Source organism: Palaemon carinicauda, chromosome 11 (assembly GCF_036898095.1).
Source record: "Palaemon carinicauda isolate YSFRI2023 chromosome 11, ASM3689809v2, whole genome shotgun sequence".
Classification (NCBI taxonomy): Eukaryota; Metazoa; Arthropoda; class Malacostraca; order Decapoda; family Palaemonidae; genus Palaemon; species Palaemon carinicauda.
The window spans coordinates 90,325,145-90,352,710 of NC_090735.1; the positions used below are offsets into that span (position 1 = coordinate 90,325,145).

Here is a 27,566-nt window from a genome sequence, read left to right on the forward strand (position 1 = left end):
TTATAACTTAATACTTCAAAAGAAAGTATTCACTTATCATTCTTTGTAAAAAGCAAGACAGACTTTTAGCCTACGGAAGAGGCTGTGACGTCATCAATGGACGAAATGTTTACATCCCGCCCTTATGCTTTCGTGAGGTTTAAAATAGGTTGAAAAACCTTCTAATTCTACCTTTTAAGTTATAAATACGTGATCACAGATCAAATAAAACAAATAAGCGAAAGCCCAAACTCAAAAAAACGTTAGTACATCACCAACTAACGTCCAAACAGAGTAAGAAAACGAGAGAGAATTTCCAATAGTACAGTGAGCCCTCGCTACTTCGCGGTTCGACCATCGCGGATTCACCACTTCGCGGGTTTTTTTCATAACCCATATATATAAACATATCGCGGATTTTCCGGAAATTTTGAAAATACCGCGATATCTGAAGACCCCAAATACGATATTTTGTTACCTGTAATTCCATTAATACTGTAATTAGTAATATCTGCTCTTACTGATTGTTCATTGCATTACATAGGACATATAATTCAGTACAAAAAGAAATAAAACACGAAAAGAGAATGTGATCATACGATAATTCAGTACTGTATACAGTACGTAGTAAAATTAAATCGAACATGAAACGCAAATCAGATGCAGTCATACCATATTAGAATGGTGTAAGGCTGCTGATGGCTACTACTGTACTACAAATGTAATGGATGTGCATCTTTTCCATGAATCTTTTGTATGTATACGTACGTAGTACTGCATCCAATAATATTCTTTGTTGCAAAAATCATATCTCGAATAAGCGTACGAGAGAGAGAGAGAGAGAGAGAGAGAGAGAGAGAGAGAGAGAGAGAGAGAGAGAGAGAGAGAGACATATCCTACAACAAAACAAGCGTAAAATAGCGTACGTAAAGCTGTATTATTATTATTATTATTATTATTATTGTTGTTGTTGTTATTAAAATTATTATTGTTATTATTATTATTATTATTATTATCATTATTATTATTATTATTATTATCATTATTTATTATTATTATTATTATTATTATTATTATTATTACTGTATACGTAGGGTACCTTGTACTTTGAATTGGTAACCTACGTAGCATATAAGACGGATTGTGATTGGTTCAAGCGCTGATAGATGACGAATCAGAACCCAAGTTTTGTAATCTAGCCTGTGATTGGTGTTTTGCCCGCATCTCCAACTTCCAGCATCTTTTCGCGGTCACTTTGTCTCCCGCCGTATCGCTGTGTAGATGTTGTTAAGTTATTGTGAACTTTAATCTGTGCTGTGTGTGACTGTTTTAAGTTGAACTTTTTGTTGAACTTTCTGTTAAACCCTACTGTACAATGCCTCCCAAGCGTTCTGCTTCTACTAAGGCTGGTAGTGAGCCTAAACGCCACCGAAAGATGATGATGATTGCTGAGAAGGTGACGCTTCTCGATATGTTAAAAGACGGTAGAAGTTACGCGGCTGCAGCCCGCCATTTTGGAGTCAATGAATCCCCCATTCTCTATATCAAGAAGGACGAGGCGAACATTAGAAAGACGGCTACCATCACCTTTAGCAGATCAGCGAAGCGAGTCGTTACCACGCGTAATAAAACGATCGTGCGCATGGAAAGTGATTTAGCAGTGTGGATTGCCGACTGCCGGAAGAAGAACATAGCCTTGGATACGAACACCATCCGAACCAAGGCTTTGAGCTTGTATGAGAATTTTGCGGCAAAGGAACCTCAAGACGACGATGGCGACCATGCTGAAGAAGATGATGATGTAGATGAACCTCAACCAGGGACATCCACTGATTCCCAGCGTCAGAAATAACATTTTTCCGCCAGCAAAGGATGGTTCGCGAAGTTTCAGAAACGCTTTGCCCTGAAAAGCGTTTCCCTGCATGGCGAGGCTGCTTCCGCTGACACTGCCGCTGCTGAAACTTACGTGAACCAGACGTTCAAGAATATTATCGCCGAAGGTGGATACAAGCCGGAACAAGTGTTTAATGTGGATGAGACCGGCTTGTTTTGGAAGAGAATGCCGTCGCGAACTTTCCTGTTCAAAGAAGAAGCCAAAGCCTCTGGCTTTAAAGCATTCAAGGATCACGTTACCCTCGTGATGTGTGGCAATGCTGCTGGATTTTTGCTAAAGCCGGGGCTTATTTACAAGTCGAAAAATCTTCGCGCTTTGAAAAATAAGAATAAGAATCTCCTTCCCATGTACTGGATGCATAATCCAAAAGCATGGATTACGAAGATGCTAACCTCCAACTGGTTCCACCAGTGTTTCATCCCGCAAGTCAGTCAATATCTCTTAGAGAAGGGCTTGCCATTCAAGATCCTTCTCCTTATGGATAACGCTGGTGGACACGCAACTGACCTGTCGCGTGAGGGCGTTCAGGTTGAGTTCCTGCCACCCAACACCACGTCATTAATTCAACCGATGGACCAGGGGGTTATCAGGGCGTTCAAGGCCCTCTACACGAAGAATACCTTGGCGGACCTCGTTGCGTGTGTGGATGCTGCCCAAGAAGATGAAGATGAAGATTTTAATTTGAAGGCGTACTGGCGGCAGTACACCATAGCCACGTGCCTGCAGAACATTCAGAAGGCACTGCAGGAAATGAAACCTGCAACCGTTAATGCGAGCTGGAAGAAGTTGTGGCCCCAGATTGTTTACGATGACAAGGGATTTACTCCGTCTGAAATCCAACACTCTGCAATACGCAAATCTGTGCAGTTGGCTGCGATAATTGGAGGTGACGGGTTTGGCGACATGACGACTGAAGACGTCGACGAGTTGTTGGACTACCATTCCCAGCCGCTAACTGACGCAGACCTAGAAGACCTGACGAAATCGGCCAGTGAAGAAGAGAGCGAAACACAGGAAGAGACCCAAGAAAGTGTCGAAGAAACGGGCTTAACATTAGAACGGCTTGCCAAGGTTTGCAACCATATAAAGGAGGTGAAAGAAATGTTGCAAGAGTGGGACGAGGCTATGGTTCGTTCTATGCAATTCTGCAACAAAATCGATGAAGACATGACTCCCTACAGGATGCTCTTAGAGCGAAAAAAGAAGCAGAGGCAGCAACTTCCGATCACAATGTTCTTCCAGCCTCGCAAAAAAGAGCCAGTTCCTCCTGCTAGTGCGCCTTCGGAAGAAATTGAAGAAGTTTCCCAGGAAGAAGTTGAAGAGGTGTCCCAGGAAAAGACACCTCCGTCTGAAGAGACGTAAAATACTATCATTGGCTGCACAGTAGAAGACATCATCAGCTTCATCATCATCATTTCTACTGTGCAGCAAATTCATCGCCATCATCATTCAAGTTTCTCTTCAACTTCTTTCGTGGTGAGTACAGTAACAATCTTTATTTTTTACTTTAATATTCTAACATTTTAATATTTGTGCCTGTTTTAGTTTAGTATGCATTAAGTTAAAGGGAAGGTTTTAAAAGTCTGAAGAGTATACATGTTGTAACCTATCATATTTTTTTTGTTTAAAATTTACATTTACGTACGTAAAACAATCTCTCTCTCTCTCTCTCTCTCTCTCTCTCTCTCTCTCTCTCTCTCTCTCTCTCTCTCTCTCTCTCTCTCTCTCTCTCTCTCTCGTAAATTGTTCTCCTGCTTTGCTACGTACAGTATGTACTGTATGATTTTATATAGATACGGTAAATAATATTTGTAATAACATATTTTCTAAAAGCTTTTACTGTAATATCATTATTTATCACTTTCATCATGCGCGTTAAATGCCTTCTTTGTTTACTGAGCGTGGTTGTTTACTGAGCGTACTTTATGACGCCGTCGTTTCAGGCGGCGTCATAAAGAAAAACATTTCATTTGGAAGTCCTACGAAAAATTAAGTAAAACATTGGTAATAACAAAATCAACATACTGTATAATCAATATAATCGATGCAAAAACTAACCTATACACAGATGTGTACACTAAATGCGTTTGTTTCTTCATTATGATCAGAGATGAACGTAAACAAAAAAAAACATTGGTTGCCATTTTTTATCGTGCTTTTTGGCGTGTTTAGGAAACGCATGATATAAAATCGCCTTTAATATTTGTGCCTGTTTTAGTTTAGGGTACTGTAGTACATGCATTAAGTGTTCTGTACATTAAAGGATAGTTTGTTAACAGTACTACGTACAAGGGAAGGTTTTAAAAGTCTGAATATACATGTTAAATAAATAGGTAAATATGGTGTCACTACTTCGCGGATTTTCACCTATCGCGGTCGGGTCTGGAACCTATCTACCGCGATAAACGAGGGCTCACTGTACAGCCAGCTATGGCGGCAGAGAAAATCTGAAGTGGTTTGGTATAGTTCTACCTGTAGTACCGCGAGGGCGCTAGTGTAGACCTGGCATATCTGCGATACGCCGTGCTAGATTTTGAATTTCCTGCCGGGCGTCTAGGGACTGTAGCCATTCTTATATAACCAGCGGGTAAGTTTTATATTTAAAAATCTATTTTTGGGTGAGATAGCCATGTCGTCCTGATGGACCCGCTCTTTTCTCTATTTTAGGCCTTGGCAAGCCCCTCCCAACCTTACTGTATCATGGAGGCTGACCTCGACGCCGGAAGGAATGAGAAGGCGCGCAGTTATGACGTCAACCAAGATGGTGGCCAACATGGCGTCGTTTATGACGTCATCTGAGTACCGTAACAGTATCGGAGGAGGAGAGTTTGGTAACGGCTCCTCCCATACTTGCCACACTCTCCCTCGATGCGTAAACGCTATGTGGGGTGCAGATAGCTATGTGGCGTGTCAAACATACGTCCCCTGTTATTATACAATATCCTAAAGGAAAACCTTATGGGTACTCGCACCAGAAGTTAGAATTCTGTGAAACCTTTAGTTTAATTCTCTGGGAATATCTACTGTAGTCCATCAGGACGACATGGCTATCTCACCCAAAAATAGATTTTTCGCTTCGCTCAAAATCCGTTTTTAAGGTCAGCTGCCTGAAGCAAATCCTGAGATTCATCCTCTAAAACTTCGGCTAAAGGAACGTCGATCACCTGAGACGAATGGGTAGGAGACAAAACCGCGTCATCCTGTCGGTTATTGTCTTCCATATAGAACTCATCTTGACCTGATGGAACATCGTGAAGGATATCATCCAGTTGTGAAGAAGCATCACATTTGCGTTCTGTAAGTCTCGAGGGAGAGACAGGTTCTGGTGCTTCCAGCATAAGTTCATCATGCTGTACGGATGCATCAACATCGTGACCCCCATGCTGCGAGATTAAGTCCTGCTCTCGTGCATCCAGCATGTTGTCTGTCAATAGCGTGACGCGAGGGAGCGTTACCCGCGCGTTCAGAGAGTCACGTAGGAGAGACAACAACTTGTCTATCCTGCTGCGAGGACAAGTCCTGACTGTATGCGTTCAGCATGCGTCCAGATTGCTGCAATCGTCCAGACTGCTGCAATCGTCCAGACTGCTGCATGCGTCCATGTTGCCGTGAGGTTTCAGCGTGCTGCATGCGTCTCGCATGCTGTAAGTCTACAGCGAGACGCGAGGAAGCGTTAGTATCGCGTCCAGCAAGTCGCGAAGAAGAGGCAACTGTTTGTCTATCATGTTGTGGGGACAAAACCTGACTGCATGCGTCCAGCATACGTTCAGACTGCTGTATGCGTCCAGCATACGTTCAGACTGCTGCATGCGTCCAGGTTGCCGTGAGCTTCCAGCATGCTGCATGCATCCAGCATGCTGCATGCATCCCGCATGCTGTATGTTTACCGCGTGACTCGAAGAAGTGATAGTATCGCGTCCAGCAAGTCACGAAGGAGAGACAACTGTTTGTCTATCATACTGTGTGGACAAATCCTGACTGCATGCGTCCAGCATAAGTCCAGACTGCTGCATGAGTCCAGGTTACTGTAAGCTTCCAGCGTGCTACATGCGTCCAGCGTGCTGCATGCGTCCAGCGTGCTGCATACGTCCAGCGTGCTGCATGCGTCCAGCATGCCGCGAGGGAGAACCTTGCCGCCTCCCGTAACGCGACCAGATCGCTGCGAGGGAGTGTCCATGAGCGCTGCAGCTCGCGTGCGTTCTTGCCACGAGAGCGCGCTCGGAACTATGACGTAAGCGATTCTGACGCGGAGGAGCGTCCAACTCGCGTGTGTACAGAATGCGTTCAGCTCACGTGCATCCAGCATGCTGCATGCGTTACGCATGCTGTGAGGGAGCGTCAAAATCCTTGCCGCCTCCCGTAACGCGACCAGATCGCTGTGAGGGAGCGTCCATGAGCGCTGCAGCTCGTGTGCGTTCTTGACGCGATAGCGCGCTTGGAACTAAGACGTTTGCGAACCTGACGCGGGGAAGTGGCCCGCTCGCATGTGTCCAGCATACTGTATGCGCCCCGCATGCCGAATGCATCCCGCATACTGCATGCGTGCTGTAAGGGAGCGACAAGATCTATGTCGCGTCCTGAAAACGCGTCTAGATCGCTGTGAGGGAGCGATCTCGACGCTCGGTCCCATGACGAGCCACTCTCTTGTCTAGCAGGACAGGAAAACGTAAAACGCCAGTCTCGTGTCAACCAACGGCGAGGATAACACTTTTACCTTGCCTTTCCAATAGCGAGGGTGAGCGCACTGGGATACGACAACAGAATCGCTCGAGGGGACGTTCGATCGCTAATCAAAGTCTGACATCTCCCTTAGCCTTTCGACTTTCCTTCTCCCAGGGGTTGGGGAGCAAGGAAGAAGTCCCGGGCTAGGAGTATGACGGACACGAGCGAACGCACCCTCCACAGCACTGCGTCATTTTACGTGATATTGAACACTAGCACTTTAACTATTTCACATTAGATCTTAATAAACCTTCCCGTTGCGAGAGCTTTTTTCGCCAAGGGCTAGAAAGAAAATACAATAGGTTATATGATTAATATGACAAATTCTTAGATGATTTGTATTTTTCCTAACGATACAAACCTAGCTATTTACATGGGGTAATTACTTCGGCGCAGCCGATGACGAGCCATAAACTTTTAACGAGGGTTTCCTACTCCACCGCTAGTTAGCAGGGGGGGGAGGGGTAGCTTGCTACCCCTCCACCCTCACACACACCGGTGATTCGGCCACTTTACTTAGAGGTAGGACTTATCTTGGGGGACAGGGCTGGCGGGCACATAACTGTAAATAGCTGGGTTTGTATCGTTAGGAAAAATACAAATTATCTACGAATTTGTCATTTGTTCCTTAACTGAATACAAACCACGCTATTTACATGGGGTGACTCAACCCTTAGGAAGGAAGGTAAGTCCCCTGCCATACTGGCTTTGGCTTGCCCGGGGTCCCTGACTCTGAGTTCATAAAGCAACTCCAGGATCGGGGACCCTGCACCTCGCAGGCAGTCAGGGACTGCTGCGGCCTACGTAAGCTGTGTGTGAAGGTGAGCAGTGACACGTCCTAGGAAGTTGACCTGGAGTCCTTAATAAGGAAATCTAGGCTAGGACAACCCAATACCACCTCGTCAGGGTATGGGGACATGACAGTGTTATAAGCTAATACTCGGAACACAAGGAAGCATGGCTTACCTGCAGAGGTTCGAGGTCAGCTGTGCAAAGAACCAGGATGCTGTTTTTCTCCAAGGGAGGAGAGGATGAAGAAAAGAAAAGGGCCAGGCAGATCTTTTCATTCACACAGACTAAAACTGGGTAACAATGCCCTCAACCCTATGCTATTTGTCCAATTAGGAGCCTGAGGTTAGACCAGCTGTTGTGCAGCCACCACAGGGCCGATAGAAAACGTATAGAGCCTCCTGTGGGTCACGTCTTGCAGGTAGTGGGCCGTGAAGGTAGTCTGACGCCTCCAGACCCCAGCTTGCAGGACCTGCGTCACGGAAAAGTTCTTCTTGAAGGCCAGGGACGCAGCTACGCCCCTGACATCGTGCGCCCTAGGGCGTCGTGACGGGGGAGGGTCAGAACTCAAGGCCTGGTGGATTACCTTATGGATCCAGGCCGAGATGGTGTTCCTGGTGACCCTCTTCTTCGTCGGCCCGGTGCTAACAAACAAGGCTCGCACCTGGGGTCGGACTGCAGCTGTTCTCTTCAGATACAACCTCAAACTCCTAACTGGGCACAGTAGGAGATGATCTGGGTCATTTGTTACAGAACGAAGACTCGAGACCTAGAAAGAGTCGAACCTAGGGTCCTGCACTCCCGGGTTCTGAGTCTTGGCAACAAACTCAGGGACGAAGCTGAACGTCACCTCCCCCCATCCCCTTGAATGGGTGACGTCGTATGAGAGACCATGTAGCTCGCCAACTCGATTGGCCGAGGCCAAATCTAGCAGGTACACCGTCTTCCAGGTAAGGTGGCGATCAGAAGCCTGGCGTAATGGTTCGTAGGGAGGCCTCTTAAGAGACCTGAGGACTCGAACCACGTTCCAAGGAGGAGGTCTCACTTCCGACTGAGGGCAGGTAAGTTCATAACTTTGTATGAGCAGGGACAGTTCCAGCGAGGAGGAAATGTCCATTCCTTTGAGCCTGAAGGCAAGACTTAAGGCTGAGCGATAGCCTTTCACTGCCGAGACTGAAAGGCGCATTTCTTCCCGCAGATATACAAGGAACTCCGCTATTGCTGGTAGAGTGGCATCGAGGGGAGAGATACCCCTTCCACGACACCAACCACAGAAAACTCGCCACTTCGCCTGGTAGACTCCTGCGGATGACCGGCGCAGGTGACCAGCCATCCTTTCCGCAACTTGTTGCGAAAAGCCTCTCTCTTTAAGGAGATGCTGGATAGTCTCCAGGCGTGAAGTCGAAGCGAAGCTACGGCTTTGTGGAAGATGTTGGAGTGTGGTTGTTTGAGTAGCTCGCGACGTGGAGGGAGTTCCCTCGGGATCTCCGTGAGGAGCAGCAGAAGGTCTGGAAACCACTCCGCGTGATGCCACAGCGGAGCTATCAAAGTCATCGAGAGGTTGACCGATATTCTGGTCTTGTTGAGGACCCTCCTCATCAGACAGAACGGGGGAAAGGCGTACAGGTCGACATTGTCCCACCGTTGTTGGAAGGCATCCTGCCAGAGAGCATTGGAGTCTGGGACTGGGGAGCAGTACAGCGGAGGCTTGGTGTTCAACGCCGTAGCGAACAGATCCACAGTTGGGGAACCCCACAAAGTCAAGACTTTGTTGGCTATCAGAGGATCCAAAGACCACTCGGTACTCACTATCTGCATCGTTCGGCTCAGACTGTCGGCGAGCACATTCCTCTTGCCTGGAATGAAGCGAGCTGTAAGTGATATCGAGTGGACCTCGGACCATCTCAGGATCTCTACTGCAAGATGGGATAGTAGTTCCGAAAAGGTACCTCCCTGCTTGTTGATGTAAGCCACTACCGTGGTGTTGTCGCACATCACCACTACGGAGTGACCCGCCAGGACTTGATGGAACTTTTGAAGGCCCAGAAAGACGGCCTTCATCTCCAGCAGGTTTATGTGAAGGTGCTTTTCTGATTCTGACCACAGGCCGGAGGCCCTGTGGTTCAGCACGTGGGCCCCCCCACCCTTTGTTTGACGCGTCCGAAAACAACATCAAATCTGGGGGGGAGACGAGAAGATCCACTCCCTTTCGTAGATTCTCTTCCGCCACCCACCACTCCAGGTCCGACCGTTCCGCCGATCCCATTGGGATCAGGATGTCCGGGGAGTCGAGACCTTGACTCCATCGGGACTTCAGCCGCCACTGAAGGGATCTCATCCTGAGGCGACTGCTGGGAACGAGGCGGGTTAGAGAGGAAAGGTGACCGAGGAGACGAAGCCACGATTGGGCTGGGAGTTCTTCTCGAGTGAGGAAAGGTCTCGCGACCTTCCTCAGCCTTGAAATCCTTTCGTCTGATGGGAAGGCTTTGTGGAGATTGGTGTCTATGATCATACCTAGATAAACCAGCCTCTGAGAGGGCTGCAGAGAAGACTTCTTGAGGTTTACCACGATCCCCAGATCCCGGCAAACCTCGAGGAGCTTGTCTCGGTGGTGGAGAAGGGAAACCTCCGAGTCTGCCAGGACCAGCCAGTCATCCAGGTAACGAAGGAGACGGATGCCGGTCCTGTGTGCCCATGAAGAGATGACGGTGAAGACTCTGGTGAACACCTGAGGTGCTGTGGAGAGACTGAAACACAACACCTTGAACTGGTAGATCTTGTGATCTAGGCAAAATCTTAGGTACTTCCTTGAAGATGGATGGATTGGGATCTGGAAGTACGCGTCCTTCAGATCCAGAGTGCACATGAAATCCCGCGGTCTCACTGCAAGTCTGACCTTGTCTGCCGTCTCCATGCTGAACGGAGTCTGCTTGACAAACCCGTTCAGTGTCGAGAGATCCATGACTGATCTCCAGCCTCCAGACGCCTTTTTCACAAGAAAGAGTCGACTGTAGAAGCCAGGGGACCCGTCCACGACCTCTTGAAGCGCGTTCTTCTCCAACATGGTCCGGACTTCGGCCCGAAGGGCCTGCCCTTTTGCCGACCCCATGGCAAGAGAGCTCAGCGACACTGGATCCGCTGTCAGGGGAGGTAGAGATGCCGTGAACGGGACGCGATACCCTTGAGAGATCACAGAGATCGTCCAGGCATCCGCCCCGAGTTGCTGCATAACTCTGAAGGCATCCCCCCACTGGTGAACATGCAGCGGGATTGCCACCCCTAGCGTTTCCGGCCTCGGCCGGTACCTCTAGGGTTCTTGTTCCCCCTGGAGGACTTCTTGCCCCTTCTGCCCTTGGCAGGAAAGGGCTTAGACACCTTGGGCTTCGCTGTAACGGCTGTCTTCTTCGTGTCCTTGGCAGGGCGGGGCTGCTGTACCGCCAGAGGCTTGTAGGGCCTTGATGTCAGGGCTCTATGGATGAGGGAATCCTGATTGGACTGCCTCCACCTCTCAGCAGTACGCTCCACGTCCTTAGGCTCGAACAGACTCTTGCTGAGGACAGAAGAGTGTCTGAGCCTACTAGCCTCGGCACTGGGGACCTTCTGATGAAACCTCTCCGCCACTGCGTCCCGACGCTTGAGGATCGTGTTGGCCCACAAGCTGGTAACCTTGTGGGACAGGAACTCGATGGTCCGAGTGCCCGAGAGGAGGAAGGTCTCCAGAGCTTTCCTGACGCTTTCCTTGGACAGATCCTCGAACGGCACCAGAATGCCCAGAGACCCCAGCCAGAAGTCTAGCCATGAAGCGGCCTGCATGGCACACTTAATGACCTTCTCATGAATCTGGATCTCAGTGGCCGAGAAGGACACGTGCCGGTTGGAGAGTCTCTCCAGAGAGACTCCCCCAGTGAGGGCTTCCACAGAATGGTGCAGGGGAAGACTCAAAGAAGGCTCCTCAAGGATCTCAAAATATCTCCTCTGACGGACTCGAGGAGGAGGGAGGAGCTTATACCCGGCACTCGACCTGCTTGAGGAGGCAAGCTCCGCAAGTTGTCCTTCAATCTTCTCTCTGGCACTCTTCATCCCCCGAGACCAGGGCAAAGCTGCACTGGCCCTGGAGGGCCTATGAGAGCCAAAGATACCATCCAGAAATGTGTCCTGCCCATCACGAGGAGGGACCTCAGGATCTGGGATCCCGTTGAGACTCTTCATGAGAGACAGAACTTGCAAGAATGCATGTTCCGATTCTTGGCGGTCGCCTCCTGATGGACTCGCAGCGAAGTCTCCTGACCCCAAGGGGTCTTCCTGGGGGGACGCGTGAATATCCTCGACCGGCCTAGGCTGCTCCTGTCTGATCCTGGCCGATGATTTAGGAATAGTCTTAGAGTCCTTAGATTCCCTCCTGGGAGGGATACAGGACTCCAAAAGCGAAGGTGGTAGGTCCTTCTCCACCTCAAGACGAGGGGACCTCTCGGGAGGAGGACGAACTTCCTCCATTGGTGCGATGGGGAGGACATCCTCTCCGACCGACTCCCCTGAGGAGGGGTATTCCTCCTGCGCAGGGGAAGGCGATAAGGTCTGAGGAGGAGTAGGGACCTTGCCTAAGGATCTGCGAGGAGATAGCCTAGGTCTCGGAGGAAGATCCATGGGAGAAACTCCTCTCTTCCTCTTCAGGGGGGAGGAAACTGCCACTAGTTCGCGACCCGATTCAGAGGCGGCAGGCTTCATAGCCCGTACCAGAACTCTGAGAAGGGTATCAAACCAAGGCTGTTGACTGACAGCGGCGCTGGCAGACACTCCTTCTGGAGGGAAGGGGACCGATGGATCCCTAGGAGGAGTACACAAATCCCTAGATCTATCTGGGGAGCGCCCCCCCTCTGGCGAGCGCGCTGGTCTGCGCTTACGGAGGGGGGAGCGAGACAGGGAAGAATCTGCCTGGCGGCGGTAGCGTTGGGGCTCGTGAATCGGGCCCTGCACAGGGTCGCGCGCGTTAGCGTAACGCGAGGCTGGAATATCGCGAGCGCAAACCCCATCGCGCGGGCAGGAGATGCTGGAAAATCACGCGCGCACGCACCCGCGTGGGCGGGGGCGGCCGCAAAGCGATGGTGCGCAGATGAATCAATGGCGCGGTCATGTCTTGGAGAGCGGGCCGGAATAAGGTCGCGAGAGCGTGATGGTGAAGGAGTCGGTGTACAACGATCAGGAACCGCCCGAACGCGCGGGTGCGCAGAGACCTGGTGGGATCCGGAAGGGCGCGATATGACAGGGGCGCCTGTGCGCGTGTCTGGGAGAACTCGCCGCGAAGGCGATGGAACTATAGCAGAATCCCGAGAGACCTGTGGGCGACAGTCGGGAGGGATCGCCCTATTCGCTTGCGAGTTTGTAAACTGCACTGGCGATTGTTGGCGAGCATAGCGCACATCTGGAACAGGCTGTTTCGGAGGTCGGGGGTTGCGAACGGTATGAGGAACGCTCGCAGTTGCCTTGAACACAGGGACTGGGCGCGACAGATGGGCGTCGCGCGCGATATTGTCGGCAGCAGACTCGCGCGATTCCAGAGGAGGCTGTGAGCGCAACTTAGCCAACCCCGGAGCTACGTATTGAGTCAGCGCGCCACGCGATCGTGTTGGAGAATGCGCGGAAGCTGGAACAATATCCGCGCGTGGAAGCGCATCGCGAACCTCTTTAACAGCGCGCGATGGAGAGCACGTCGCGGATGGAATCGCGCGTTCAGACGCGATCTTCCCCCGTCGGGAACGACGAGTCCGAAGGAACCTGTGGGCGCCTGTGCGCCGACTCTGGAACCTTTTGGACCGCGCGAAGAGTGACAGGAACCGGGGGCGATCGCGCGTCGCGCTTTCCCCCTATAGGGCGCGATGAGTCCATGAGAACCTGTGGGCGCCTGTGCGCCAACTCCGGAACTTGTTGGACCGAGCGCGATGGTGATACAGGAACAAGGGGTGAACGCGCGCCGCGTTTTTCCCCCAAAGGGCGCAGCGAGACCGTCGGAACCTGCGGGCGCCTGTGCGCTGACTCAGGCACCTTTGGAATCGCGCGCGATGTAACAGGAACTGGGGGGCGTGGAAGTGCTTGTAAAGGTGGGAGCTCGGGCGCCTTTGAGCGCTTGCGCGCTGCATCTGGAACAGTTGACGATGGGCGTGGGCGCGCAGGGGAACCCTGGCGCGTAACAGGATCAGAGACGCGAACGCCTACAGGTGAGCGCCGAAGCGCTTTGTCAGCAACAACAGGAACAACAGCAACGGGCGCAGGCAGAGCCTTACGCTTAGAGACGAGAGGCGCAGTTTTGCGCTCAAGTCCCTGAGACCCCGAAGGGCCAGGAGACTGCGCAATGGCAGACTCAGGGGGCGCGTAAAGCGCATCAGCAGCCTTCGAAGTAGATGGTTGAGGAGACCCTTGTCCCAACGGACGACCATCCTCCAAAGGGGAGCGCGAACAATCCCCGGAGAGGTCTAGGGTGGTAGCTGGCAGGACAGGAGAGCGGCGAGTCGTCTCCTCCGCAGAGGATTGTGGGGACGACGAGCCAAAGAGGCGCCTCCTAACCCCCTTAAAGGGAGAAGGAAGACCTCTACGGCGAAGGGGAGGGCGAGCCTTCCGCCTTATACGCCCACGAGGGGCCGTGGGATCAGCAAGCTGACCATCGAAGGGCCTCCGAAGAGGCGTCTCTACCAGAGAACTCCCTCGAGAGGGAATCTCAGTGGAAGGAGAGACCGTAGGACTCCGCTCCTCCCTCGAAACGTGTTCGGAGATGGAGACAGAGCCTTCAGCTACCTCAGTCACAACAGGTGTTTGGACAGATCCATGGGATGTTTCCGAAACAACTACGTGAACTACAGACAGAGGATCTATTTCCGCTGTAGTTGACGATTGTTCGGCGGCCGCACCCCGCTTGACCATGTCAAATAAGGCTGCCTTGGAGGGCGAACCCTGTAGCCCCAAGGAAGCCCAAAGCTGAAAAAGATCCTTGTTAGACATAACTACCTCCTCCGAGGGAGGAGGGGCACCCGCCTTGCTATGGTAGGCAGCGGACTCTCCCTTACCACGGGATCGGTCAATATCAATATCAATATTACGGTCTACGCTACCGTTCGCCGGCCCCTCGGAAGAGGCCGCCCGAGCGGGAGCTTCGGAGGAGGAATGGGCGGCAGGAGAAGAAGACCTAGGATTTTCTCGCCCCCGAGAACTTTCGGAAGGAGAACAATCCCGTTTAGCCTTCTTCTTACGTCGCCGGGCAAACCTCTCCCACTGGGAGGTAGACCACTCCCTACACTCAATACACAAATTAGCACTATCACACCGTTGGCCCCTACACTGCGGGCATAAGGAGTGTGGATCCGTCTCCACGGCCGACATAAAGGTTCCACAAGGGCGGCCGGAAAGACCAGGGCAAGTGAGCATGATGATAAAAAAGGGATTTTGACGTAGGAAAAATCTATTTCTGGGCGAGGGACCTGTGCCGCCCAGTGAATAAGCTACTATTAGCACTTATTCTTAGGTAATTTACTGCTAAATATACCAGAGAAAAAATGTAAAGAAGTGCTAGGTTAACTAGCTCGCTCACCTATTGGTGTCGGTATAAAATTGGGCGTATAATCCAGAGGTCCCGCACTATTTAGATTCATCCACGACAAAGACCCCAATAGAGGAGAGCCGTTCAACCTCACTCGGCACCAGCAACTCGGCATCCGCTCAGAACCCAACTCCTTAGCACCCAAAGTTTGGGGACTCCAAGGGAGAGGAGCTGGGAGGGTTCACTGGGCGGCACAGGTCCCTCGCCCAGAAATAGATTTTTCCTACGTCAAAATCCCTTTTCTGGGCTTGAACCTGTGCCGGCCAGTGAATATATACAAGAGAAATGTCACCAAACTTGCAAAATAAAGGAAAAACATAAACATAAGGGAAATACAAGTTGCTTTAATCAGAGATGAGTGCCAAAAACAGCTATAAGGGTATCTTAAAAAGAACATAAATCCACTTGGTAGAACAATTGACCAAAAAAGGTAAGGTATAATAATGCCGTGAGTGATGATATATACAGATACTCAGGAGTCAAAAATTTACAAATATAATAATAGTAATCAGGTGCGAAACCAACGAATACAAATAGGGTATAAATGAGGCAGGTAAGGGGGAGAGATAAAATAACAAGGAATTAACATTTGAGTTACCTGGGGGTAACTACGCTCCCTGCAGCTACTGTAGGAAATTTAAGGGCTTCCAAATGTTTAAGGTAGTGTTTCTTGAACACTGAGGGTGACTTCCACCCTGTATACCTGGAAAGATCCGTAAAATTCATGTGGTGAAAAAAGTTCACCGAAGTAGCAACCGCTCTGATATCATGTGCAAGAGGAAAAGAGTCAGGGCTAGCTTGTTTAATAAAATACAAAATTTGTTGCCTGATCCCTTTAATGGTAATGGTACCCGAGGAGTTAGAGGAGGTCCGGGATAAATAAGACCTAAGAGTAGTAACAGGGCACAGAGACGGATCTTGCGTGAGGGGAACAATTTTCCAGGAGGACCATCTGTTCTGAGGGTCTTCGTTCTTAGCTAAAAAGAATTTGTTAGGTGAAAGAAGGACCTCTCCCGAAGGAAGGAACTCAATATGACCCGGGTCTCTTGACAAAGCTGCCAGTTCAGAAATTCTTGCCCCGGAAGCCAAACTCACCAGGAAAAGTGTTTTCCTGAGAAGGGGAATGTAATCACAAGAACTGTTAATGGTATCAGAAGCCAATTTGAGTACATCATTAAGGAACCAGGTAACCGGGGTAGGACGAGTAACCGGTTTCAGTCTGGCACAGGCTTTCGGAATTGAAGCTAACAAAGAGTCGGTTAAGTCTATGTTAAAACCCACTAGGAATATCTTTTTCAAGGCAGATTTAATAGTGGTGATAGTATTGGCTGCCAGACCTGATTCTAATAAAGTTCTAAAGAAAGTGACTGTAAGGTTCAAGTTCATACAGTGTACGTCTGAGTCTATCAAAAATTTAGCCAACTTTTTAACCGCAGAATCATATTGGCGGATGGTGGAATCCCGTTTATCTGATTCTAGGAACAGGGTGTTTTGAGGATCGATATTGGCACCATGCATGGCCGCAAACTTCATGAAGTCCATAAAGTTAGGGCGCTCTGAATGTTTGAGAAAGCGTACACAACGCGTGTTTGTACTATCTGAGACAGAACCGGATTGGGTATCGGGTGAGGATGTAGTCTCAACTCTCGCAGGAGAGGATACCAATTGCTCTTGGGCCAGTTGGGTGCGACCAAGGCTACTCGTCCCTTGAAGGATCTCAGCTTGTCTAGGACTTTCAGTAAAAGATTCACCGGGGGAAAGAGATAAATCCTTTCCCAGATGTCCCAATTCTGTGACATAGCGTCTGTGGCGTAGGCCTGAGGGTCTAGATTGGGAGCCACATATACTCTCAACTTGTGGTTGGACTCCGTGGCGAAGAGATCCACTTGGAGACCCGGAACCCGAGAGAGAATCCACCGGAATGACTTTAGATCGAGTGACCATTCCGATTCTAGAGGGGAGGTCCGGGACAAGGCGTCTGCCACTACGTTCCGGACTCCCGCCAGGTGGACAGCTGAAAGATGCCAATGGTTCGAGGCTGCTAGGGAGAATATGGCTACTAGAACATGGTTCAGAGGCCCTGATTTTGATCCGCCTCTGTTGAGGCAGCGGACCACCACTTCGCTGTCGAGAACCAGACGAAGGTGTTGTCTCTTGGGTGGAGCGAGACGTTTCAGGGTTAGAAGAACTGCCATGGCCTCCAGCACATTGATGTGAAATTGGCGGAATAAGGGAGACCAAAGACCTTGAACTTTCCTGAGCTGAGAATAGCCTCCCCAACCTGATAGGGATGCGTCCGTGTGAATGATTAACTTCGGAGGCGGAAATCGAAGGGGAACTGACTTTGACAGATTGTTGGCCCTTGTCCAAGGTAGAAGTCTTTCCCGGAGAATGGGAGGAAGGCGGACTTTCCTGTCCCGGAGCTTCCGGTTCGCCCTCGAACGCCAGACACGATTGATATCTTTCAATTTTGCCTTCAGAAGTAGATCCGTCACTGAAGCAAATTGAAGGGACCCCAGGATCCTCTCTTAGAGTCGTCTGGAACTTACTTTGTCTTTGAGAAAGCGTTTGGTGTTCATTGCAATCTCTAACCTCTTGGGTTTGGGAAGACACAGAGTATGAGATATAAGATCCCATTGCAGGCCGAGCCAATGGAACTTTGATTTCGGAAGAAGACGGGACTTCTTGAAGTTGATCTGGAAGCCTAGAGATTGAAGGTATTGGATGACTCTGTGAGTGGCTTTTAGGCAATTTTGGGAGGTGTCTGACCAAATGAGCCAGTCGTCCAGATAGGCTACTACTTGAATCCCTTGATTTCTGAGTTCCTGAACAGCAACTTCTGCTAACTTTGTGAAGATCCTTGGGGCGATGTTGAGCCCAAAGGGCATCACCTTGAAGGAGTAATTTTTGTCCCCTAGGCGGAAGCCTAGATACGGACAGAAGTGTCTCGCTATCGGGACGTGATAATAGGCGTCTGTAAGATCGATAGAGGTGGTGACGGCCCCACGGGGAAGTAAGGTCCGCACCTGCGAGACGGTAAGCATTCGAAACTTGTCGCATTGAATGGACAAGTTGAGAAGGGATAGGTCTAGAATCACTCTTCTCTTGTCCAAATCCTTCTTCGGGACACTGAACAGCCGACCCTGAAACTTCAGGTGTTTCGTTTCTTGTATGGCGTTCTTTTGTAACAGGTCCTGGACAAATTCGACTAGGTCCGGAGTGGAATGTTGATGAAATCTGTTCGGAGGTGGAGGTCCTTGAATCCAACTCCACCCCAGTCCCTTGGAGATGATACTGAAAGCCCAGGGACTGAACCTCCATTTGTTGCGGAAGGCATAAAGCCTCCCCCCTACCCGCTGCACCTCAGTATTGGTTTGAGGAGTTGCCTCCACGTCCGCCTCGGAAGTTCTTTCCCTTGCGAAAGAATCTACCTCTACCTCTGTTCTGGTTTGAACCACGATGGTAGCCTCTACCTCTGTTATAACTCTGGGAAGAGCCTTGAGCCTCATAAGACTGGTTAAAGGCTGGAGAGGTGGTGGAGGCACCGGGAAGCTGGCTCTTAGGGAGCAGAACGGTGACATAGTCGTCCGATGAAGGAGCCCGAGAGGTGGAAGGCTGTGCAGGAGCAGCAGGAGATGGAGGAAGAGGCTGACGGAAAACAGACGAACTACTCTGCTGTTGCCGGAACTGGGTGGAGGTATACGGGCGGAGCTTCTTCCTACCCCGGTCTTGGTAATTTGCGGGATCATATTTCCGCTTAGGAGTCAAACCCCAACGGGTTTTAAGGCTCTGATTAACCCTAGTAGCCTCTGCCAAGACTTCCTCCACAAGATCCTCAGGGAAAAGATTTGAACCCCAGCAAGAGGACCGGATAAGTTTATTAGGCTCGTGCCTAATAGTCGCCTCAGCCAGGACGTGTTTGCGGCACCTACGTTTAGCAATAGCAAAGTCATATAGATCGAAATATAACGACTGCAAAGTAGCCTTATTGAGAGACTTAAAGATACTCTCAGTATCATAAGTTAAGGCTATCGACTCCGTAGACGTGGCCAAGTTCAAAGTTCGACCAACACGTAGGCGGGAATCATACTCCTGTTTAATAAGGGATTCCGGGAGACGGGGAAGCCGTTCGCTAAACATTACCGACGCACAGTCGGCTGTTAGCTTGCCAGAAGTAAAGGTGGTATGGACATTGTCCCAAATGTCTCTTTGGGGACCTTATCCAGCCGAACCAGAGCTTCCTCGGTAAGCCTGGCATAACCATGAAATGGAAATGCGAGACCAGGAGGAAAGAATTCAAAGTCCTCTAGGGGACGAGTGCCAAGACCTTCCATTGTTAACATCCCGTCTGAAAATGGGGAATGAAGAGCCATGCGCCAAGGGTTATTCTTGGCAAACGGCGGAAGCTTAGAGGCATCCGGGATGAGAGAGCTTTGAACTCGCTCCGGAGCACCCTGCTCTAATGCCCCAAGTCTCTGACCAATGTTAGAGAACATCGTGTCCATCTTGGCCTGCATTTCCGACACCAACTTAGCTTGCATCTCCGACACAATGCGAAGCATGGCTGATTCGGAAAGGCCCGGATTAGGAGCAGAAGTGGCGGATTGTACTCCCGGGTCGTGAGACTTAGAGGAGGAGCCGGAAGCCTTAGATGACGGGTTCGTATTAGACTTGGAACTATGGGAAGCCTTGTGGGGCTTACGAGCTTTTGGCAAAGTCCTAGATATAGACTTATCTTTGGGGGGAACCGGGTGTGATCGGTGAGACGAATCACGGTCCCCAGAAAGACCATGGAAAGAAGAGAGATCAGATGAAGAAGAAAGAGCGGGGCTGAGGATAGGAATCTCAGCGCCGGTAACACCTGCCTCACTTACCACCCTACCTGCATCCGGATCATCCAACAACATAGGTTCGACGTCCAAGTTCATGGAGGCAACATTGTCTTCCAGATCTCCGGGGGGCATCCAACGGATCTTGTTCCTGGTCTATGAATCCCGCAATAGTGGCATCAATGTGGGCAATGATGGGTGCCGCAACATGCCTAGCCACGGCGGCTGAAGACTTGGCATTAGGGTAGATCATTGCACAGTAGTCTTCAGACAGGACGTAAGGCTGTTTGGATTTCACATTCCGGGCAAATCCCCTAACCCACACTTTCAGTGTGTCCCGAGCCGCAGTCTTCTGCTCCGGGGATGCCTGAAATAATAGTGGGAATTACCGAAACGAAGATTCCAGGAGGTCCTTCAAGACCATAGAGATCTTACTAAATAGTGTATGTATACCAAAAGAGGTAAAATAATTAGAAAGATAACATAGCCAACGGGACTCACCGAATCAGATCCGAGGGTGGTGATGAGGTCAAAACAGACCATACAATTATCAGGGTGCCAGACCACGATGTCTTCCAGCTGAACTCCGCAGAGGGCGTGAGACCTACAAACAGTATGGCCACAAGGCTGGTGAAGGACAGCCGCACAGGCCGTCGTCTGACAATGCACCATCTATAAAATGTTATTTTCATTAGTAAAATAAATTTTTGAATATACTTACCCGATGATCATGTAGCTGTCAACTCTGTTGCCCGACAGAAATCTACGGTCGGGATACGCCAGCGATCGCTATGCAGGTGGGGGTGTACACAACAGCGCCATCTGTGAGTAGGTACTCAAGTACTTCTTGTCAACAAGAACTCAATTTTCTCCTCGGTCCACTGGTTCTCTATGGGGAGGAAGGGCGGGTCCTTAAATTCATGATCATCGGGTAAGTATATTCAAAAATTTATTTTACTAATGAAAATAACATTTTTCAATATTAATCTTACCCGATGATCATGTAGCTGATTCACACCCAGGGTGGTGGGTGGAGACCAGCATACATGTTAACAAAGAAGCTAAGTATCCCGTATCTTATTTTAGCCGTTATTCAAAATAACAAACATAAAATAAATAAGTACCTGGTAAGGAAGTCGACTTGAACCATTACTCTGCCTTTTTAAGTACGTCTTCCTTACTGAGCCTAGCGATCCTCTTAGGATGCTGAGCGACTCCTAGGTGCTGAAGTATTAAGGGCTGCAACCCATACTAAAGGACCTCATCACAACCTCTAATCTAGGCGCTTCTCAAGAAAGAATTTGACCACCCGCCAAATCAACCAGGATGCGGAAGGCTTCTTAGCCTTCCGGACAACCCAGAAATATTTCAAGAGAAAGATTAAAAAGGTTCTGGAATTAGGGAATTGTGGTGGTGGAGCCCCCACCACTACTGCACTCGTTGCTACGAATGGTCCCAGAGTGTAGCAGTTCTCGTAAAGAGACTGGACATTCTTAAGATAAAAGACGCGAACACTGATTAGCTTTTCCAAAAGGTTGCGTCGAAAATATTTTGCAGAGATCTATTTTATTAAAAGGTCACGGAAGTTGTGAGAGCTCTAACTTCGTGTGTCCTTACCTTCAGCCAAGCTTGGTCTTCCTCATTCAGAAGGGAATGAGCTTCTCGTATTAACAGTCTGAAAATAATAGGATAAAGAATTCTCTGACATAGGCAAAGATGAATTCTTAACTGAACACCATAAAGCTTCAGACGGGCCTCATAAAGGTTTTTAAAATAGAACTTAAGAGCTCTACAGGACATAATACTCTTTCTAGTTCATTTCCAACCATATCGATAAGTTTGGAATAACGAACGATATTGGTCAAGGCCGAGAAGGCAGCTCGTGTTTGGCTAGAAAACCAAGATGTAGAACATGTAGCCGTTTCGGATGAAAATCCGATGTTCTTGCTGAAGGCATGAATCTCACTGACTCTTTTAGCTGGTAAAGCATATCAGGAAAAGTGTCTTAAAGGTGAGATCTTTCAGGGAGGCTGATTGAAGTGGTTCGAACCTGTCTAACATAAGGAATCTTAGAACCACGTCTAAATTCCAACCAGGTGTAACCAAACGACGCTCCTTCGTGGTCTCAAAAGACTTAAGGAGGTCCTGTAGATCTTTATTGTTAAAAAGATCTAAGCCTCTGTGACGGAAGACTGATGCCAACATGCTTCTGTAACCCTTGAAAGTGGGAGCTGAAAGAGATCGCTCTTTTCTCAGATATAAGAGGAAGTCAGCTATTTGAGTTACAGAGGTACTGGTCGAGGATACGGATACTGACTTGCACCAGTTTAGGAAGATTCCCCACTTCGATTGGTTGACTCTAAGGGTGGATGTTCTCCTTGCTCTAACAATCGCTCTGGTTGCCTCCTTCGAAAAACCTCTAGTTCTCGAGAGTCTTTCGATACTCTGAAGGCAGTGAGACGAAGAGCGTGGAGGCCTTGGAGTACCTTCTTACGCGTGGCAGACGTAGCAGGTCCACCCTTAGGGGAAGAATTCTGGGAACGTCTACTAGCCATCGAAGTACCTCGGTAAGTTATTCTCTCGCGGGTCAGAGGGAAGCAACTAGTGTCAACTTTGTCCCAACGTGAGAGGCGAACTTCTGCAGTACCTTGTTGACAAACTAGAACGGAGGGAATGCATATAGATCTAGATGAGACTAATCTAGTAGAAAGGCATCTAAAAGAACCACTGCTGGGTCTGTGAGAGCCTCTTGGACATCGAGGTTGCGAAGAGATCTATGGTTGGATGGCCCCAGGTGACCCAAAGTCTCTTGCATACATCTCTGTGGAGGGTCCAATATGTTGGAATTATTGTCCCTTCCTACTGAGACAAACTGCTAAGACATTCAAGTTGCCTTGGAAGAAATTTGTTACTAGTGAAAAGTCTAGACCTGTTGAACAGGAGAGGAGGTCACTAGCGAACTCGCACCATGTCAGAGAGTAGGTCCCTCCTTGCTAGGAGATGAACATCAAAGCAGGGAGTTGTCCGTGTTGACCTCCATTACTTTGTCTTGAAGGAGAGACCTGAAGCTTTTCCAGGTCAGACTTACTGCCAGAAGCTTCTTGCAGTTAAAATGCATTGTCCTTTGACGCGAGTTCCATAATCCCGTGCATTCCCTACCGCCTAAGGTCGCACCCCAGCCTACGTCCGATGCGTCTGAGAAGAGAACGTGGTTGGGAGTCTGAACAGTCAGGGGAAGACCCTATAAAAGGTTGATAAAGTCCTTTCCTCAGGTTAGACCAGACTTATCTTCCAGAAACCGGGATCGAGACCGCTTCTAGCGTCTTGTCCTTTTCCAGTGAAGAGCTAGATGAAACCGAAGAGGACGGAGGTGTAGTCTTCCAAGTGACACCAAATGCACCACGGATGACAGTGTCCTAACCAGACTCATCCACAGCCTGACAGGGCCGTATTCCTTCTTCAGCATCTTCTGGATGGATAGCAGGGCTGGGGATTGATCTTCTTGTTCAGCCATGTCCTCATCAGAGGGTTCCTCATCCGAAACTGATGAGGAAACGGCAACGGAGTGGGCAACGTCTGACTCGCTGAATCCGGTCGCACTGGTGGATGCGTGACGGAGCCGGACACAAGATCATGGTACTGCTGCACAGTCTGTGAACTGTCAACCATGGGGAAGCGAGGAAGTACAGCGACAACCCGAAACTGTCTAGACTGTCTGGGTAGTACAGACAACCCCTTATCGGGTTGCTGAGGTTGCCGCACTGCGTCACAACAAGTCACCTCTGCTGGTTGTTGAACGTCTTCCCAGTGACACACTGAACGTCCACAACCACCTCCGAGAGTAGCATAACATCAACGTGCGACTGGCAACCCACACTGGGTCGCACCGGTGGAGGAACCATCTCCACTGGCGGACGTGAGTAGGATACCTCAGCGTCAACAGGGCGTACAACCAACCGGTAGGAAGGTCGTTGGCAAGAAGGGTCTTCTCCGTAAAAAATCCTCTATCAAGGACTAAGCTTGGACTGCATGTCTTGCAACAAAGCCCAAGGTCTATGGGAGCAGGTGTGGCAACAGACGGGGTTAGCGACTGAAGCGGAACCATTTACCCTCCCTGGAAGCATGTTATGCTTAAATAAAAGTCCATAGGAGGCTAAGCAGCTTAAGGCTCCTCTCCAAATGACAGAGTCCTCAAGGGAATATCAGAAGGAGGGAGAACAGCACTTTCTCATCTACAGGAACCATATCCGAGAAAAGCTAGGTTCTCTCAGTGAAGGTTTCACTGGTGCAAAAGCAGCAGACCAGAAGGCAACGTTATGAAACTGCTTGACAGTCTGTGAACTGTCAAAAACTGAACTGTCAACCACAACAGGAGCGTGAGGACATACAGCACTGGTATATAAGTAGCAGACCAGAAGGCAACGTCATGTAACTGTATGACAGTCTGTGAGTTGGCAACAACCAAAGTTGTGTGGGGAAGCCTCAACTCCTGACTGACTAGTTTGCTGCTGGCGAGTGGCGGTAACCACAGTGTGTTGCGGAGGCTGACACACCGTGTCAAAACACGGCAGCTTGTGGTAGCTCACGCACGGCAACGGAGTGCTCTGTGTGTGGGAGTCATCATACATCTGGCAGGGTTGACTGTGCATGGGTGGAGGAGCTCTCACAACAAGAGTGTGAGAGCAGGAAGCCATGCCGGGCGCACAACCGTGGGAGGTGTAGGCCCACGGGTGCATCGTCAACCTTCTCCGCAGTCGGAGTGTGGGAGCTGGCAACAACAAAAGCAGAGTGCTGGTGCGTGGGAGGGGCTGCGGTGGGTTGAGGAGCATGCGGTATGGTATGCGGAGCATGCTGTAAGGTATGCGGCTCATGCTGCATGATATGCGGAGCATGCTGTAAGGTATGCAGAGCATGCTGCATGGGCTGCGGAGAATGCCGCATAGTGCTGGAACCCGGCAGCTCTACAGAACCTTCCCACTGCTGATGCGGTAGCTCACGCATGTTAGCAGATGGTGCAGCAAGAACATGCGTCTGGCAGGGTGGACTGCGCATCGGTGGTGGAGCTCTCACAGGTGGAGGGTGGGAGCAGGCAGCCGCAGTATCTGCTGAGCGCACAACCTCGGAGGGTTGTAGGTTAACAGGTGCATTGTCAACCTTCCAGCACGATACTCCTGCATGAAGGAGCAAGCTGAGACTGTATAGTCTACAGCATGGACCACTAGGGTCTATGAAAGACAACAACAAACGGAGCTACTGTCCGTTGTGACTGAGGGTCTAAAACAGCTGGTGCGGCAACAGACGGAATTACTGCCTGTTGCGGTACCACCTTGCCTCTCTTGGGAGGTGTGCAGTTGTCGTACTGCAGCGAGAGTCCGAACTGACCCAGTGGCTACACCTAGGCCGTTGGACTTGCGCGGAAGGGACCGACTTGCACTTAAAAGCTGCAAGATTTGGTCCATGGTTTCTGCGAGAAACCTCTTCCGCAGACGAGGAATAAATGGGCTCTCTCGTCTTTGTGTGGGTGGGGTGATCACGTCGGCAACGTGTGTAGATACACCCGAAACCACGGAGGGAAACGTCTGTTCGTCGATCAAGGCCTGTGGAACCCATAAGTCCTTCGACATTACTTCTCCCCTGGGCTTGGGAGCTTGTAAGAGGTATCGGACTAGGTGAACAACTGGCACGAACAGACGAACCCTCGAACGCAACACTGTAACACTTTGCGCATATCACTTTATCACTTTTGATTTTCTGTTTGCACTTATTTCACTGAACTCGAAACTTTAAGTGGTTTGTACCTGAAACACGCAATCCTATCCTTCATTAAAAGGTAGTAATTGCGAAAACAGTATTACAATGTAACAGAAAAACATAATGAAAGATAAAGAATTCAGTGGCTGGAAAAGAGACTAAACACTAGATCAAATAAACTACGTTTAAAATCTCTCACCGCATAAAGCCTGGGAACAAGAATAAAACTCTAGAAACGTTTTACCTACTTCCCCTATAGCGACTAGGGAGAAGAGCAAAAAAAAACGAGAACGTTACCCGCTTGAACGAAACGTTTATCCTCCTCTCTCTCCCTCCGTCTCTATCTCTCTCTCTCTCTCTCTTGACTTAGAACCTGAGAGATGAGCCCAATTATATATATCGTTAAAACATATTATTTGTTAAAGGAAAAAAACTGAAAGGTTTCCCAAATAAAAAGTTCCTTTATTAGAATTAAAACCATTTAAGCTAAGAAAGAATGAACGAAACGCTAGAATCGGTTTACTCTTACTGCAACGTGAAACCGTGAAATACTCTCTCTCTATCGTAACGATAGAGCGCAAGTTGAACGTTCTGAACGTCAACAACTGCGGAGACTAAACAAAACGTTAGTTCAACTTTGAAAACAGTACGAGACTATCAAAGAAATTCTTTCAAAAACATTAAAATTAAAATAGCATAAATTCTTAACAGGAAAAACGATATGACGGGCTCAATGTTAATTAACTTCGGTTCCAAGTAAGGACCCGCCTACTATTAGGAAAGATCGCATATAAACAAACATAAAAATTAATTTTTATAAGTTTTATAATAAATGGAAAGTTAATCGAAGAGGCCTATAAATGGCGGAGAGATATAAAATAAATCTATAACTTTGTGAAGCAAAATTACCAAAAACCTAAACACACTTCCGTCTAAGGGAAGGGTGGGTCATAAAAAGTGAAAGAGAGTCTATACTCTCTTCGACACCAACACTTCCGTCTAAGGGGAAGGGTCGGCCATTTAAAAGTGAAAGAGAGTCCATACTCTCTTCGTCACCATAATAAAATCTATCCAAAACGAGTTCAAGTTTTGAAATGAAGATAAAACCCCTGCATAGCGAAAGCTCAAAACTGGAATAGTGTACTTCACCAAAAGTTGTGAAAACAAATCCAGTTAGGGACGGCGTATTAGTAGGTCTTGCCGGAGGCACGACAGAGGAAAAATTGAGTTCTTGTTGACAAGAAGTACTTGAGTACCATACTCACAGATGGCGCTGTTGTGTACACCCCCACCTGTATAGCGATCGCTGGCGTATCCCGACCGTAGATTTCTGTCGGGCAACAGAGTTGACAGCTACATGATCATCGGGTAAGATTAATATTGAAAATGTAAAATTACCCTCCTTCTCCAATGCTATTTTCTCAATAGCGGTTAATATGCCATACAGTTCGGCAGTAAATATGGAAGCCGTCAGAGGAAGTGCACCTCTACAATTAAAACCATTACTATGTACCCCCAAATCCAACGCCAGCATCAGATTTGGAGCCATCAGTATAGATAAAAGTTGATCCTCTATGTTCTTTAACATGTTCATTAAAAAGAGACCTGGCTTCTAGGTCTGACATATTCTTCTTATCTCCTATAAAATATTTACAAAAAGATATCTCTGGTAATTTCCATGGAGGCGTTGATGATACCTTGAATGGAAGTACCTTACATCTAATTATATCCAGACTGTTTAATAATTGTTTCACCCGAAAGCCATAGGGTTGAGGAGATTTTGGGTGCATTTCAAAGTACAGTATGTTGGGTGCCTTACAAGGCTTGCAGTCTGGAAGGCTAAAGAATTAGGGAGTCTTTGCAATCTAAACCAATACCGAAGAATAGAAGACATCCGGTAAAGGTCTAGTGGTAACTCTCCAGCATCAACAAGGAGACTTGGGATAGGTGAGGTTCTGAATGCTCCCGTGGACAATCTAATACCTGCATGATGTATTGAATCTAATATTTTCAAACC

At 49.0% G+C, this 27,566-nt stretch overlaps 1 protein-coding gene across 1 annotated transcript in view; it reads right to left on the reverse strand.

Annotated features, from left to right (window-relative positions):
• Positions 1 to 6,819: 6,819 nt before the first annotated feature.
• The window catches only part of LOC137649375 (protein OSCP1-like), a 53,169-nt gene continuing 32,422 nt past the window's right edge, over positions 6,820 to 27,566 (reverse strand). Inside the window, exon 8 of the mRNA XM_068382358.1 lies at positions 6,820 to 6,877. Within this exon, the coding sequence (XP_068238459.1) occupies positions 6,820 to 6,877 (58 nt within the window). The remainder of the gene's footprint in view (positions 6,878 to 27,566) is intronic.